Below are 17629 nucleotides of genomic sequence, written 5' to 3'. Positions count from 1 at the left end.
GACATATGAATCTTTAGCGCATCTAGCACATAAATATCTTGCGACACCAGCTACAACTGTGCCATGCAAACACCTGTTCTCACTTTCAGGTGACATTGTAAACAAGAAGTGGGCAGCAAACTTGTTTGTCTTAGCGATTGGCTGAACAAGAAGTAGGACTGAGTGGACTTGTAGACTCTAAAGTTTTACATTGTTTTGTTTTTGAGTGCAGTTATGTAACAAAAAAAATCTACATTTGTAAGTTGCACTTTCATGACAAAGATTATACTACAGTACTTGTATGAGGTGAATTGAAAAATACTATTTCTTTTGTTTTTTTACAGTGCAAATACATGTAATAAAAAATAAATATAAAATGAGCACTGTATAGTTTGTATTGTGTGTTGTAACTGAAATCAATATATATGAAAATGTAGAAAACATCCAAAAATATTTAAATAAATGGTATTCTATTATTGTTTAATAGTGTGATTAATCACACGCTTAATTGTGATTGTTTTAATCGCATGATTAATCACAATTAATTTTTTTAATCACTTGACAGCCCTAGTTACAATACTTGAGTATCCCTTATTAATAATCTGAGCGCTCTCAATGTTAGTATGTTATTTAAGTTTCACTACTGTGGGACTGCTTCTTATGAACCAATTTCACACCAACTGTATTTTATGGTGGTGGTCTGGCTATAAGTTTATAAAACCTTATTCATACTATAACAAACTAAAAGAATTTCTTCAGTATAGAGTCACCCTCAAAATCTGCCAAATACAATTCACCAATTTCATTATACCATAGTCAAATGTTAATTTAGCAAGTCCTGTCACAAACAAATCTGTCAATCTGAGTGCCAGCAGCCACACTAAAGTGGTTTCTTTTACCAATTTGCAGGCCTCTTGGCATACCTGGAAATGCCAGTACATTGGGATTTATTTGCGTATTCACATTCATAGCACCTAGAAACTTGATATTTCGAACTGCAGTCTTATGCCCAGGATTTCTCAAATAACTCATTGGATTTGGTTTCAGGTTATATACACATTAGCTGGCCTTAATAAAATGTAATACTGTGAATTATCCATATAGCCATCTGTAACCACACTCACCACATGACAATCTGAGACCAAAATGCAACTTGAGATAATATGAACTGATTTAAGTATTACCACAAACCAATTTTTTCAGCAAGAGTGAAAAACAGCCCATACTGTTGTCTCTGCAGTTGCTAATAACTTTTAGAATTAAGCTGCTTGAAGTTGGTACCCAGATGTACACATGTGTATTTCCATACTGAAATGAAGGAAGTGTTGTACCAAAAAGGATAGAGACTCTTAGAAAGAAATCCAATATGAAGTGTCACATGATCCTTTGACTTAAAAATGTCTTTTATCCTTTAACATGTATCACTTATGCACACACCAGTTATATTTATACTTTAAAAGAAGTTGACACATAGTGACAATCACTTGTGCGTACTCAAGCCTGATAAGCATTCTTCATGGTTACCCAGCAGAACAATTCACATGATATGATGATACCTTGTTAAGACCATACCACATTCACTCATAACCACTACGACTCAGACAGGTAGAGGTGTGCCAGTGGTTTGCACTTACCTTCTTTATTAAGCCTCATAACCTCCCTGCTTTTTCCACCCTCTTTTCCAGTCACTTCTAGATCTACACCTGCAAAAGAGAAGAAAAGTCAGAGAGAGTCAAAGGAGATGTGTTTATTGGGGAGGGGAAGACATTAACAGTGTTTTTATGTTTAACAGCAAAAACCCAACTATCACTGTCACAGCACCTGCCATGGAGTACCAGTGCCGGCCTCCCCGTGCAACAGCATCCTGCTGCCCCCCTCCCATGCAAGCGCATCTTCTCTTCCAACTCTCTCCCCCATGCAACAGCAACCTCCTGCCCCCAGCCCACTCCGAGCAACAGCATCCTCCTGCCTCCCCAACCCCTCTCCCACGTAACAGCATCCTCCGACTCCTCCAGCAACCCCGTGCAAGAGCATCCTGCTCCTGCCCCTCACCCCATGCAGCTGGCCCAGCACAGCTGTCCCCAGTACAGTGCCGGCACCAGACACCGCGTACCCAGCACCTCCCCACACGCATGGGGACGAAGATCTGTGCAGTGGGCGTGTGGGGGAGAAGGCAGCCCCGAGTGCAGCGGGGGACAGCAGAGCATCGGGCCTCCCCGCTGCCCCCATCACCCCGGGCGGCGAGCCCCGTCCCCCTCCTCCATGTGTGTATCCAGGGGGAGGGGAGCAGCATGGGGAGCCCCGGGCAGGGCTCTGTGTCTGGTGGTGCCCTTACTGTGCGGGGGGGCGGCGCAGTGCGCGTGCGGGGGGGCGGCCTCCCGGACCCAGGCGGCCCAGGGCTGGCCCAGGAACGCCTCGGGACTGGGCACGGGCCGCTCCAGGGCCGCCATGGCGCCGCTCCTGCTCCTGCCTTCTTGTTGCTGTTCCCGTTTCCTTCGGCACCAGCAGCGAGCGAGCGAGCGAGCCAGCCACGGGATTCGAGAACGCTGCACGTCATCCTCGGGACGTTCCGCCGCCCACACGGGGGTAGTGTCAGCCCCTGCTCCCTATCAGATCGGGCTCCCCGCCTCGCACCGCGCATGCCCGGCGCCGCTGAGCCTGCGCACTGGCCACGGCGAAGCCTCTGCCCCTGCCCGGAGTCTGTCTGAGCCAGAGAGGGCATGGCGCGGGGGGGCTGGGGCGCGAGGCAGCAGCGGGAGCGGGGCGCGGGGCGCGGGGCAGGAGGGAGGCTGGCGTGGAAGGGCCAAGTGCAGCCCAGGGGCGGTCTGAGCAGCGGGCGCTAGGGGCTGTGTGGCTGAACCGCGGGCTGCAGGGGGTCCCTGGTTTGTGGGCGCCGTGGGGAGGGCTGTCTGTAAAGAGCAAGCCTGGAAATCAGCCACAGCGGGGTGACACACAACGCGGGGCAGACGGGAAGCCTCAGGAGGCCCGGCTGGGAGGCTTTACCAGGCACGGAGCAGGAGGCTTTCTTAAATACAGTGCCCAATGCAATGCTCTGCCCGGGAGTATCTGCTGTACCAGGGCTCAGAAACGTGCTCAGGGGACACATTGCTCAACCTGTACCTGGCATAGGATTCAGGGCCCCACGGCCTTGTCTTCACTGAGTTTTTCCAGCAAACTTCCCCACTCTCTCTGAGCATCTAGCACCGTGTTTCCCAAACTGGGGTCGCCAGTTGTGTAGGGAAAGCTCCTGGCGGGCCGGGCTGGTTTGTTTACCTGCCCCGTCCACAGGTCTGGCCCATCGCGGCCAGCGGGAAATGCGATCGGCCAGACCTGCGGACAGGGCAGGTAAACAAACAGGCCTGGCCCTCCAGGAGCTTTCCCTACACAACTGGCGACCCCAGTTTAGGAAACACTGATCTAGCACCAGGAGTTAGAGCTGCACCAATGTTGGGACATTCGCTGAATGTGCCCTGTGAAGATGCAGTCTTCATGGAAAACAAAACATTCATGTTTTGTGTATACTGTGTTAATATGTTTAAATGCATGTGAAAAACACTGTTTTATGACTACAAAGTGTCATATTGGCATCTCCAAATGACAGACATCTACTATTGCACGCAGAACATTTAATTAGGGTATGCACCCAGGGAATTTTATTTATTTTAAAGGCGAGCATTTATTGAATACTCAATCATAAAGGACATTATTTTTATTCGTCAAACAAACTAAAGAAACTAAAACGTAACTAAACTTTTTTTTAAAATTAACAACTAAACTTTACTTAAAAAATGAGACCCAGTTCTTAACCGAGGAGTCTGAGGTATTTGCACTATCAGCACATTCGTTATAATTCAGTTTGTCTGCTCCTTTTCTTATCTTAACAATGAACCGATCCATATTTTAAAATTAAAAGGGAGTATCATACGATTGAATTAAAACAAAACCATGGGCTTGTTATGCTATTTCAGTAGAGTACATGCCACAAAGATTACAAACACTGTAGACACTGCACTGGGCATGCCTGACACGGCCGCTTATATAGGTCAAGGAATTTTCTAGAACAGTAGTCGGAGTGGGTAGGGAGGACCAATGGTAATGCGGTGCCGCAGTAGTGAGGACGCATGCTGCGCGCGAACGCGGGCTTTCTATCCATTTCTACAACATCTATATTACGCAATTCCACGCTTATTGCATAATACAACAATCCATACTTCAAAACTAAAAGAGCGTATCGTGATTAAATTAAAATGCAAGGCCACTTTTTTTTTTTTGAGACATTAGGGCAACGGTGGGCAAACTTTTTGGGCCGAGGGCCACATTGGGGTGGGGAAATTGTATGCAGGGCAGGGGGTTGGGGTGCGGGAGGGAGTGTGGGGTGTGGGAGGGGGTGTGGGGTGCAGGAACGGGCTCAGAGCAAGGGATTGGGGCAGAGGAGGGGTGTGTGTATGAGGGGTCTCAGGGAAGGGGGTTGGCGTGCAGGAGGGGTGCGGCAGGGGGCTCAGGACAGGGTGTTGGGATGCAGGAGGGGCATGGGGTGCAGGCGGGGTCTCAGGGCAGGGGGTTCGGGTGCAGGAGGGGTGCGAGGTGCAGGCAGGGGGCTTAGGGCAGGGAGTTGGAGGAGTGGGGGGCTGGAGAAGTTTGGGCTCTGGCCCGGCGCTGCTTACCTAAAGCGGCTCAGGGTGGCAGCGGCGTGCTCCCTGGCTGCCTGCCCTAGCCCCATGCCGCACCGCTCACCGTGGCCCTGCGTGGCCCCTGGGGGAGGACGGGTACAGGGCTCCGTGCGCTGCCCTTGCTGCGCCTCCAGGTACCTCCCCCGAAGCTCCCATTGGCCATGGTTCCCTGTTCCCAGCCAATGGGAGCTGCAGGGGGCGGTGCTTGGAGCAACGCATGGAGCCCTCTGCCCTGGAGCCCCAGGGACGTGGTGCCAGCTGCTTCTGAGAGCAGCGTGGGGCCTGCGGAACCACAGGTGGCAAGTCCCGCAGGCCGGATCTGGACCGTAGTTTGCCCACCCCTGCATTAGGGTGTGCCTGGCAGGGGCGGCTCTAGGTATTTTGCTGCCCCAAATATGGAAGGCAGGCTGCCTTCGGCGGCTTGCCTGCGGGAGGTCCCCAGTCCCGCGGATTTGGCGGCTTGCCTGCGGGAGGTCTGCCAAAGCCGCAGGACCAGCAGACCCTCTGCAGACAGGCTGCCAAAGGCAGCCTGCCTGCCGCCCTCGCGGCGACCGGCAGAACGCCCCGTGTGGCTTGCTGCCCCAGGCACGCGCTTGGTGTGCTGGTGCCTGGAGCCACCCCTGGTGCCTGGGCACACTGGGCACAGCCTGTGTGCATGCCTAGGATTGCACAAAAACTTTGGGTTTCAATTAATAGTATGTGTGTGTGGGGGGGGGGGGTGCTGAGGACATAGCTTCTCACAGACTGAAGTACAACAACAATACTATTATCACCACTGTTTTGTTGTCTGTATAAGTGCTAGGCATTGCTATGCTTCAATTCAGGCCTCTTATATTTTTGTTATTTTCAAATTTATTGTTTTTAGACCTTGTCTACACTACACAGTTTTGCTGAGAAAAGTCATCTTTTGTGGACAAGACAGTGGAGGTGTACACACTACAATGCTCCTCCCACTGATTTAACTCTCCAGCTATGCCAACAAATAAAACGACCTCAACAAGAAGCTTAGAGCTTTTTGTGACAAAGTTAGATCGACACAATGTCAGTGTAGACACTGTGCTTGCTTCTGTTGCCCTAATTGGCTGCCAGGAGGTGTCCCACAATGCCCATCATTACCATTCTGTCAGCACTTTGAATTCCTCTGCCCTGAATGTACACAGGCATGCAACCCTCCCCGATTTATAGGCCAGGGAATTTTTGAAATTCCTCTTCGTTTGTTTAGCGTGGACAGTTCATACAGCATCTTCCCAGCTGACCATCAGGGCTGGTTTTATGACCCACTCATCCACCTCTATAACAAACCCCTAACCTATGTCTGAGTTATTGAAGTCCTCAAATTGTGGTTTGAAAACCTCAAGCTGCAGAGAATCCTCCAACAAGTGACCTGTGACCCATGCTGCAGAGGAAGGCGAAAAACCCCCAGGGTCTCTGCCAATCTGCCCTGGAGGAAAATTCCTGAAGCAGGGGACATGAGTTCTAGTAAGCACACATTTTGCTTTGTACTGTGCACATAGGCACCGACTCCGTGGGTGCTCTGGGGCTGGAGCATTCATGGGGAAAAATTGGTGGGTGTTCAGCACCCACCGGCAGCTCCCTGCCTCCCCGCTCAGCTCACCTCCACCTCTTCTCTGCCTCCACCTCCTCCCCTGAGCATGCTGCATGCCCGCTTTCCCACCGCCAGCTCCCAGCGCTTGCACCGCGAAACAGCTGTTTCACATGGCTGGGAGGGAATGGGAACACAGCGCGCTCAGGGAAGAGGTGGGTCCGGAGCGGGGATTTGGGGAAGGGGTCCAATAGGGGCATGGAGGGGGCAGAGTTGGGGTGGGGACTTTGGGGAAGGGGTTGGAATGGGGGCGGGGAAAGGATGGAGTTGGGGCGGGGGCATTGGGCGTGAGTACCCACCGGCACAGGAGAAAGTTGGTGCCTATGACTGCATGCTGAGAGATTGAGCTCTCATTTACTTTGTTATATGGTAGAGGAGGGATAAGGGATAGAAATTAACAACAGAGCCTATGCAACTATGCCCAGTAGCGTAGCTGGGGAGGAGCGGGGGGAGCAGCCGCTCCCTCACTGAGCACAAGTGACGCTTTGTCAATTTCCTGGCACTTTTGTACTCACCCGGGGGAGCAATTAAAAAAAAAAGGCGCCATCTGCTGCGGTGCTTTTATTTTACTCACCCGGCGGCGCTCCAGGTCTTCGGCAGCACTTCGGTGGCGAGACCTTCACTTGCTATAGGGTCTTCAGCAGCACTACGGGGACGGGACTTTCATTCGCTTCGTATCTTCTGTGGCATTTCGGCAGTGTTACCTGTTCCCTCCACCTGGCTATGCCACTGGCTATGCCCAGTGGAAAAGTTGGTTAATGTACACTGGGATGACCCAGGAATCCTCCATAGTGATCTCTAGGAAACTTTCCTGTAGGTATTCTGCAATTCTCTGCCAAAGGTTTCTTGGCAGAGCTGCCTTGTTTCTCTCTCCACTGTAGGGAATTTTGCAGTGCCAAACAGCAATTATTTCTGCAGGGACCAGAGCAGCACACAGGCAAGCAGCATACAGACCTGGTCATGCAGGAGTTGCACCCTTGCATCCTGGGTTGCAGGAGTGAGAAATTGGATTTGATTACCCCAGCCTGTGCAAAAGGCTGCCAATATTCAGAATACTCTCCCTAGGCAAACCATCCAGCCCCTTTGTCCTTTCCTGCCCATTTCCCCTTTCCAACTCCCCTCCTCCCCCCGAGCTCACCATATTCCAGACTTCCGCTGGCTGTGTGCTAGCAAAAGGACAGTGAAAAAGAGGTGCATGTAACTTTTGTGATTCACTGCTGTGAGCAAACTCACAAATACTGTTTCTGTTCATTGTTTCGTTGGCTTCTGCAGATGTGCCCTTGAGGACCCACTCCTCCACACCGGCAGAGCACCTCTGTCAGATAAGGTGGTGAACCAGGACGGGTAAGGAATGTATATTTCACAAAATGCTGCAGTCAACAGACACAGCATATAGCAAAACAAGAGCATGGAGAGAGACAATCAGTGAAAGTCTCAGGCTGGATAGCCTGGAAAGGACACAGGGACAGGAGCGTATGATAAAGCTACTGGAGGGCCAGAGAGAGATGCTCAAGTCCCTCATTACGCTGCAGTCTGAGCACATCCATACCTGAGTGCCTCTGCAATCAATACAGAACTCCATTCTATGCCCTCCCCAAACTCCCTCACCACATTCCTTGCATGTTCCTGGTCCCTTGGAGTACCCCACCCACTCCACAATGAAAGCTGGAGTTACACGCAGCTGTGAGAGCCATAAATAAGAACTGTTTCTCATTACTATGATCCCTGTTTGACAAAATGTTTATGTTTTGTCCTGTTATTAAAATTTAATCTTTGAAATAAAATGAATCTTTGTGTCATACACACATTAGTTGGTGCTAACATTCAAATGCAGTGGCTATAGGCAGGAATATCTGCTCAGTACAATTAACACTCAGGAAGCGAGTACTACAGGGGTCATTCAAGGAGGCAAGTAAACATTGCCTGGCCAAATGCATCACATAAATGCAAACTACTGGAAATCATTGTCAAAATGCTCCTTCAAAGCCTCCCTAATTCAAATAGTCCCCCTCTAATTGCCCTGGTATCTGGATGCTCAAAATCAGAGCCAGCCTATCTACCTCAGCACTCCATACCGTGGGAAACTTTTCCCCCTTTGCTTTGCAAATGTTATACAGAGCACAGCAGGCTACAATGACTATCAGAATATTTTTCTCATTGAGTTCTATCCTGACAAAAAGGCAGTGCCAGCAACCTTTTGATCAGCCAAAGGCACATTCAACAGTCATTCAGCACCTGCTGAGCCAGTTGCTGAAGCACCCTTTGGTGCTGTCTAGGCTCTCGGTGTAAGGCTTCATGAGCCACAAAAGCAGGGGTCTCCCAAGATCATTATGGGTGTTTCCACATCCCCCTTTATCTTCTGGTCTGGAAAGAAAGTCCCAGTGTGCAGCTTTCTATACAGTCCAGTGTTCCTAAAGATGTGCACATCATTCACGTTCCCTGACCACCCCACATGGATGTCAGTGAAATGGCTCTGGTGATCCACCAGTGCCTGCAAGACCATGTAGAAGTAGCCCTTCCGGTTGATGTACTCCATCGCAAGATGGTCTGGGGCCAAAATTGGGATATGCATTCCATCCATCACCCAGCCTTTAAGCCATTGAGTATTTCCTGCATATTACTGAGAGTCACAGTCCTTTGTAGCAGGAGACGATTAATGGTCCTATACACTTGCATCATTGCAGCCCCCATGGTAGACTTTCCAACTCCAAACTGATTTGCGATTGACCAGTAGCAGTCTGGAGTTGCCAGCTTCCACACAGTGATCACCACTTGCTTTTTCACAGTGAGGGAAGCTCTCATTCTGGTACCCTGGCACTGCAATGATGGGGCAAACTCAGCACACAGTTCCAGGAAGGTGGATTTGCACATCCTAATCTTGACATCTGTAGTATGTAAGGTCTTGGAAAAATTTTTGAAGGAGAAAATAGTTAAGGACATTGAGGTAATTGGGACAAAATACTACATGGTTTTACAAAAGGTAAATTGTGCCAAACCAACCCGATCTCCTTCTTTGAGAAGGTAACAGATTTTTTAGACAAAGGAAATGCAGTGGATCTAATTTACCTCGATTTCAGTAAGGCATTTGATACGGTTCCACATAGGGAATTATTAGCTAAATTGGAAAAGATGGGGATCAATATGAAAATTGAAAGGTGATTAAGGAACTGGTTAAATGGTCATACTGAAAGGTGAACTGTCAGGCTGGAAGGAGGTTACTAGTGGAGTTCCTCAGGGATTGGTTTTGGGATCAATCTTTTTATTACTGACCTTGGCACAAAAAGTGGGAATGTGCTAATAAGGTTTGCGGATGACACAAAGCTGAGAGGTATTGCTAATACCGAGAAGGACCAGGATATCATACAGGAAGATCTGGATGAGCTTGTAAACTGGAGTAATAGTCAAGGCCGGCTTTAGGCACTGCGGGGCTCGATTCGAAGCAGCTGCCACTGAAGTCCTGCCGCTGTCTTTGGTGGCAGCTCAATTGCTGCTGCGGAGGAAGGTCCCTCCGCCGAAATGCTGCCGAAGACAGCAGCAACAATTGAGCTGCCGCCGCCGACAGTGCCGGGACTTCGGCTGCAGCTCAATTGGCTGCCGATGCCTTCGGTGGCATTTCAGCGGAGGGATCTTGCTCCACGGCAGTGATTGAGCTGCTGCCGAAGACAGTGGCGGGACTTCGGTGGCAGCTCTTTTGGGACATTGTAGGGTCCTCTTAGGGGCGTGGGGCCCGATTCCAGGGAATTGGCTGAATCGCCCTAAAGCCGGCCCTGGTAATAGCAATAGGATGAAATTAAATAGTGAAAAGTGCAAGGTCATGCATTTAGGGATTAATAACAAGAATTTTGGTTATAAATTGGGGACACATCAGTTGGAAGCAACACAGGTGGAGAAGGACCTCAGAGTATTGGTTGATCACAGGATGACTATGAGCCGCAGATTTGATATGGCCGTTAAAAAAGCTAATGCGGTCTTAGGATGCATCAGGTGTGGTATTTCCAGTAAAGATAAGGAGGTGTTAGTACTGTTATACGAGGCACTGGTGAGTCCTCATCTGGAATACTGTGTGAAGTTCTGGTTTCCCATGTTTAAGAAGGTTGAATTCAAACTGGAACAGGTACAGAGAAGGGCTACTAGGATGATCTGAGGAATGGAAAACCTGTCATAGGAAAGGAGACTCAGAGTTTGGCTTGTTTAGCCTAATCAAAGGAAGGCTGAGGGGAGATGTGATTGCTCTTTATAAATATATCAGAGGGATAAATATCAGGGAGAGAGAGGAATTATTTAAGCTCAGTACCAATGTGGACACAAGAACAAATGGATATAAACTGGACATTAGGAAGTTTAGACTTGAAATTAGACTAAGGTTTCTAACCATTAGAGGAGTGAAGTTCTGCAAAAGCCTTCCAAGGGGAGCAGTGGGGGCAAAAGACATATCTGGCTTCAAGACTAAGCTTGATACGTTTATGGAGGGGATAGTATGATGGGATAGCCTAATTTTGGCAATTAATTGATCTTTGATTATTAGCAGGTAAATATGCCCAATGGTCTGTGATGATATGTTAGATGGGGTGGAATCTGAGTTACTACAGAGAATTCTTTCCTGGGTGTCTGGTTGGTGAATCTTGCCCACATGCTCAGGGTTTAGCTGATCACCATATTTAGGGTCGGGAAGGAATTTTCCTCCAGGGCAGATTGGCAGAGGCCCTGGAGGTTTTTCGCCTTCCTCTGCAGCATGGGGCACGGGTCACTTGCTCAAGGATTCTCTGCACTTTGAGGTCTTTAAACCATGATTTGAGGACTTCAATAACTCAGACATAGGTTAGGGGTTTGTTACAGGAGTGGGTGAGTGAGATTCTGTGGCCTGCGTTGTGCAGGAGGTCAAACTAGATGATCATAATGGTCTCTTCTGACCTTAAAGTCTATGAGTCTATTTAGAATCTATCATATCATATTATGAGACCTGTCTGGACAAAGATGCCCCTAGATACTACCACATTGTCTACAAGGAACTACAAGAGCACACACAAAAGAATCAGGGAAGTGGAAGAAACTCCAGAGTACGTCTCAAGGAAGAAATGTAGTAACATGCATAAAAAACAGTAGTCTATCCGAAGACTTTCTGTATGCTTCTGTGCACTATACATTGCCAACTATAAACTCATGTACTAAGGCTATGACTATTTTCCAAGCATGCAATCAGAACTCAGAAAGAACAAATCTTCACCCCCCACTAAAGATGATAAGAACATATCTGAAAATGAAGTACCTCACTACAACATGCTTCTGAAATTCAGTCATGGTTTCAAACGCTCTATTTTTTTTGCCGCCCTGAGCATGGCAGTCAGGCAGCCTTCTGTGGCGGTTCTGCGGGTGATCTGCTGGTCCTGCGCCTTCGGCGTACTTGCTGTTGAATTGCCACCGAAACCAGGGGACCAGCGGACCTCCTGCAGAAATGCCGCCGAAGGCTGCCTGACTGCCACCCTCAGAGCGACTGGCAGGCCGCCCCCCATGGCTTGCCGCCCTAGGCACGCACTTGCTGCCCTAGTGCCTGGAGTCGCCCCTGATTGCCACCACAAATGGAAAGAAAGTACTAGGTGTGTGTAAAAAGCCTTAGTCAAGGTAGTCTCAGTGGGAAAGCAAGATGAGATTCCCTAAGATATATCTTTAGCTCAATGAAGAGAAGCAAAATTGACTATTGCATAACAAACTTAGGCCTGAGTGATATAAGTGTGTTAATAGTCAAACAAAAAAATCATAGTTGTCAGAGAGCAGCCAACTAGTCCTATCTAAACAACCCATACCAGACAACATATCACACTACACAACCTCTATGGATTACCTAAGATATATATTTTGGGGACAAGATTCAAAAGATAGATATGAGAGCACCCAGAAAACCCCAATAATTAAAAATCCAGTTAGCTTTTTTAACGAAGTGTATAGCCAAAATAGCAAACATTAAACATTGCCACAAGGTATATAAAGAATCCTAGGGCAGCAAAGTAATTCCTAACCACACAACTGGGGAGAGGTGTGGGAGTTGGGGGGAGAGAGGAGAAGACTTCAAGTGTAAAGGAAAGAAAAGGGAAGAAAAACAGTTTGATACAAGCTGCCACAAACTAAGAAAAAAGCAAGGGACCTTTCCAACTTTAACACATGGCACTAATCTACATGCTGCTTACCATGTCACACTGCAGAGTTACAATCCATGCTCTAGCAGAAACAAAAATCAGACCATATGAAGGAAAAATTAGCATAAATTGAAGATGCAATATATACTGATTCCATCTTACAAACCTGGAAAGAAACAAACCACAGCCACCCAGAAAGGAGAAGTTTGGCCAGAAAGTTTCCAAGGCCTGAGCAAAGGAATTCAATCCCCTATCCTCATCAAATGCACTCAGCATTATTAAAAAAAGAGAGACACTATTACACTTGAAGGTCCCACTAGAAACCACTAAACCTCTTGGCCATGTTTATCACAAAACAGGAACTTAAAGAACAACCATCAGAAGCTTAAAATCAGGAAATCACTTAGACCTGATAATAGCAAATAAGATGCTGAAACAGAGTATTGATCACATTCAGTAAGCACTTCTGAAGTTATTTAACCTAATCCTCCAGTCTGGATGTTTCCTTAAGATATCATCAGATCGACTAATTACCCCAACACACAAAAGCAGAGGTGCCCTCAGCCCCAGCAATTGCAGACACATCTGCTTTAGTAGTAACAATAAACTGTTCTCAGTAACATTCTCAATAAGAGAATAATTCAATATCTGACTAACATCACCACAATACATAGAAGTAAGATTTGGTTGAGAAATGAAGAACCAATCAAATATTTACACTGCAGATGCTCATTAGTATATATGTATTAAAAAGGAATACATTTGTCTGCTTTATAGGTATTTTAAAAGCTTTTGCTTGAATCTGGCTCCCATTACTGAAACTTAAATTGCTACAGAATAGAGCTGGTGAAACACATTTATAACATAATTAAATCCACATATCAACCCATCAAATGTGGAAGAAAATGGCCTTGTAAATAAAATACTGGGCTAAGACTCAGATGATGTGGGTCTGGTTCTTGGTTCTGCCACAGACTTCCTATATGACCTTGGACAAGTCACTTAGACCTGGATCCACAAAGGGACTTGTGTGTTTCACTGCCTAACTTTTAGGTGCCTAGAAAATCACTGGAACAACAAGGGGATCCCAAAGCCTGAGTTAGGCACCTGTGCTCCCTATACAATGAATGGGGAGAGATAGGCATCTTAGAATGGGATCCACAAAAAACATCATGCTAGGCAGGGAGTCACCTGAGCTAGCCAGTGGGAGATGCCAATAACAGGGGTGTTGCCTAAACTGCTCCCCTCTTATGGAGTTAGATATGTACGTCTTGGCCACAGGGAGGTGCCCATCTCTGCCTGTGATCCACAGCTGGGAACCCCTTTCTTGGAATCAAAAGATTCAAGCACCTAAGCCATTATTGCAAGAGTCACCTGAGAAGTGGGTAGTGCCTCCCTTACCACTTGTAGCCCTCACCAAGAATGTAGAAGACCCAGGTTTAATTCCACCCTCTGCCATGGGAAGAAAGGATTTGAACAGGAGTCAGCTACAGCTCAGGAAGTTGCCCTAATCACTGGGCTATGGGATCTCTCCTGTTGAAGCTGTTTCACTTTGGATAAATATTTTTAAAAAATCACTGGGTCAGAGAGAAAGAACCACACTGTACCCAAATTGTCTGCAGTGTAGTTGAGCCATGTTGGTCCTAGGATATTAAAGAGACAAAGTGTGTGAGGTAATAACTTTTATTGGACTAACTTCTGTTGGTGAAAGAGACAAGCTTTCGAGCTTACACAGAAACCCGAAGAAGAGCTCTGCATAAGCTCAAAACCCTGTGTTTTTCACCAACAGTAGAAGATATTCCCTCACCCACCTTGTCTCTCTATACCCAAGTATTTAAGGCAACCACCTGGAAGGTTGGATACCTATGGTCCAATTCCCCTGTTCCAATGACCCCCTCCTCTCTGGATTTTGAACAGGACCCTATCTGGGAGGCATGAGCATACCTAGCAGATTGGACCCCGCAGCCAAGACAAGTGTTCCACCCACAATCTTCCCCTGGTTTGAGGATCCTGCTGGGGCTTAGGTGTCAGATAGGCGTCTGGACACCTCAACAGAGACAGCAGTGCACATGCCTAGGGATGGAACTGTAGGCACTTGGGGGACTTTTTACAGCAAAAAGTTAGGCGCTAAGTGAGTTTAATAGCCTGCAAGATTTGGCAGCAGCCAAGTGGGGATTTTGTGGATCACAGTGGTACTTAAAACTGGGATTAGGTACAGTACTCCAGTCCATTTGTGGATCTGGGCCTTAATCTCTCAGCTCCCCCTGTAAAAATATGCATAAGTATACTTCCTTTCCCCACCCTTTGTCTTGTCTTTTTAGATTACCAGCTCTTCAGGGCAGGGACTGTCCCTCACTATGGGTATGTCTACACTGCAATTAAGCACCCGCAGCTGGCTCCAGTCAGATGACTTGGGCTCATGGGGCTCAGGCTGCCAGGCTATAAAACGGCAGTGTAAACATCTAGGCTCAGGCTGGAGCCTGGGCTCTGGGATCCTGCCCTGTTGTGGGCATGTAATCTACTCTTCAGTTTTATAGCCCTGCAGCCTGAGCCCTGCAAGCCTGAGTCAGCTGACACGGGCCAGCCAGGGGTGTTTAATTGCAGCATAGACATACACTATATATTTTTACAAAGCCTAGCACGAGTCCCTGGTCTTGGTTGTGGCTCCTCACAGATACAGTAATACAAAACAATCATAATGTAGGATAAAAATTAACAACGTGCGAACAAAGTCCTTCAAGTACGAAAAAGTAAAATACAAGGGTAACTTTAACCCTATCCTTTTGAACACACTGGCCTTTTAATTCTATTAGAGCTGTCACCAAACCTAGGATCTCCACTAGGCAGCTGAGAGATAAGATTATATCCTGCTGACCTAGTCAATACACCTACTAGAAATATAGTGCAATACTTGGGCTTTACATGGCAACCATAAAAAATAAAAATCCGGAAACTTCAGAAAAGGCTTGAAAACAACCAAAACAAACGGAAGTCCCAATTCTGCACTTCAGTCTTCTACTTCAGTGGAGATTCATCTGCACGGATCATCTTCCAGGATCCAGACTTAAAATACAACAGATATAGAAAGTACACCTATTTATAATATATTACACATATTGTAATATGCCTTATATAAATGCACTGGGGGGCTCCAAATTGGCTATAAAATATTACAAGAAACAGCTATGTGAGTCTCCAATGTCATAAAGAAACTCATGCAATCTTTTAGTAACAGAATCACTATGGTTTAGTAGTTTAGGAAGAGATTTGTTAGTACTGTATTTCTAGGAATCTTACTTAAGGATGTGTTTGCCATAAGAGGAACTTAGTCCTGCTTGGGTAGGATGGATTATTTTTAGAGGCCTGTCTGGTTGTCTGCTGCCTGTGAAACCCAATTTAATTTAACTGTGAATCTATTACAGGGAAAGCACTGGCAAGCAAACTAGCTCTGAATCAGGAAAGGATAGGGACCTCAATCCCATACCAAATTTTTGGGAAACATAAAATTAGAATTTTTTTTTACTTGCTTGCACTCTCTTTAAAGTCTATATTTATGTTCTTGCGAGTTTACTTAAGGTTTGGATTATCTTTTATAAAGATTCTATATGTCCTTGCTGGGAACATAAAAATTCTATTTAAGTTTAAAGCTCCATTTTGGGAAAAGTTTTCAGGGGTGAGAAGCTGCAAAACCCACCACAAAACCCTGCAACACTCCGATAAAATTATTGCTCAGACTATTTTACAACATACCCTTTCTACAAAGTGGTAGTTAAATCTGTGGCTCATCCACACGGAATCAGAGGCGGCTCCAGGCACCAGCGCTCCAAGTACGTGTCTGGGGCGGCAAGCCACAGGGGGCACCCTGCCAGTCCCTGCAAGGGCGGCAATCAGGCAGCCTTCGGCGGCGCACCTGCAGGAGGTGTGCCGATCCCGCGGATTTGGCGGCAATTCGGCGGCAGGTATGCTGAAGCTGCGGGACCGGCGGACCTCCTGCAGGCGCGCCGCTGAATCCGCGGGACCGGAGACCTCCCGCAGGCGCGCTGCCGAAGGCTGCCTGACTGCTGTGCTTGGGGCAGCAAAAAAGCTAAAGCTGCCCCTGCACGGAATGAGATAAAACCTCAGTAAAACACCTACAGTTTTGTAAGCAAATACTACACAGAAATTTCAGCAACAACTCAGCGCCTCCATAACAATACCCACTTATTTGACCCAGGCTTTCCTACAGTAAAATCATACCCTCACCCCCGCACCAGCCAGAAGTCCAGTCCCTTCTGACTGGAAGGAAGAATGAGAAATAGATCTGTGTACTTGTCATAATTCTAGAAGGTGCTCAGATACTTGGTGATGGGCTGCCATGGAAGAACCTAGATAGATGAATTTAACAGACATTTGCTGTAGAGGAGAACTAGATGGATGCCCTCCCCTAAACAATATACAGAAAACAAAACTAAACTTCTCGTGCCATCTCAAGCAAAGCAGCCAACACTCCCTGGATTGCAAAATGCTGGATGATCAAAAAGTAAATCCAAATGAAAATATAATTCAGCCCTACATAGCATCATTCCCTGGTCTCAACAAAACTGATCTACCAGCACGTGATCCAAACAGCCTCACACAAATCAAAATGATGCTCAAGACCCAAGACCAATATCTAAAACACCAATATATGGATCAGTAGGAAGACAAATTAAAAGAAAACAAAACAACCTAAACTGCCACTGATCCCTACACAGAACAATCACACTAGCAGGCTATGTCACTACAGTAAAAAATGAAAAGCAAAAGTACGTCACCAAATACAGAATTAGTGACCATACGCTAGAAATGAATATGAGTTAATGCACATTTCATACAAAAGAAGAGCAACTGTGGAACCAGTGTGCAAGAAGAAAGATTGAGAAAGAGAGACACTTTCTTCTATTACAGTGTCCAAAGCCATGTTTTGGACAAATTGTATGTACCTCTGAGGATCTTTTTTACATTTGTGCAAATGCATAGCTTGTCATGCCAAGATCAGTCTAACTGAAGGAAATACCACAAATTGTATGTAAACCTACACTTACCCTCATCAGCGTAGGGAACTTAGTTGATAGTGAAAACGTATCTATATAATGTATAAACCCGCACAAATATACGATATCCCCCAAACAGTTAGGCCTCGTCTATGCTACACAAATTTAATTTGCATAATCACAATCTTACAGATGGTAAGACACTTTGCATCCACACCCCAAAATGCCCCACAC

The 17629-nt window shown here is 46.8% G+C and overlaps 1 protein-coding gene across 3 annotated transcripts in view; it reads right to left on the bottom strand.

The window, feature by feature from the left end:
- Nucleotides 1-2447, bottom strand: part of ATXN7L1 (ataxin 7 like 1) — a 197182-nt gene extending 194735 nt beyond the window's left edge. For 2 of the 3 annotated variants that reach the window (XR_005591675.1, XM_039517081.1), the window contains exons 1-2: nt 2315-2446; nt 1614-1682 (exon numbers count right to left, since the gene is read on the bottom strand). Coding sequence is in view for 2 of the 3 variants with exons in the window: in XM_039517081.1 (XP_039373015.1) it covers nt 1614-1682; nt 2315-2429 (184 nt within the window). In the remaining variant the exon portion in view is untranslated. Of the gene's footprint in view, nt 1-1613; nt 1683-2314 lie in introns of all 3 variants that reach the window. The other variant, XM_039517088.1, reaches the window with a different exon arrangement.
- Nucleotides 2448-17629: the final 15182 nt, after the last annotated feature.

The sequence above is a fragment of the Mauremys reevesii genome, linkage group 1, assembly GCF_016161935.1.
Source record: "Mauremys reevesii isolate NIE-2019 linkage group 1, ASM1616193v1, whole genome shotgun sequence".
NCBI classification, from domain to species: domain Eukaryota; kingdom Metazoa; phylum Chordata; order Testudines; family Geoemydidae; genus Mauremys; species Mauremys reevesii.
The sequence above is the reverse complement of the archived record's forward strand: the minus strand, read 5'-3'. Positions and strand labels throughout refer to the sequence as shown.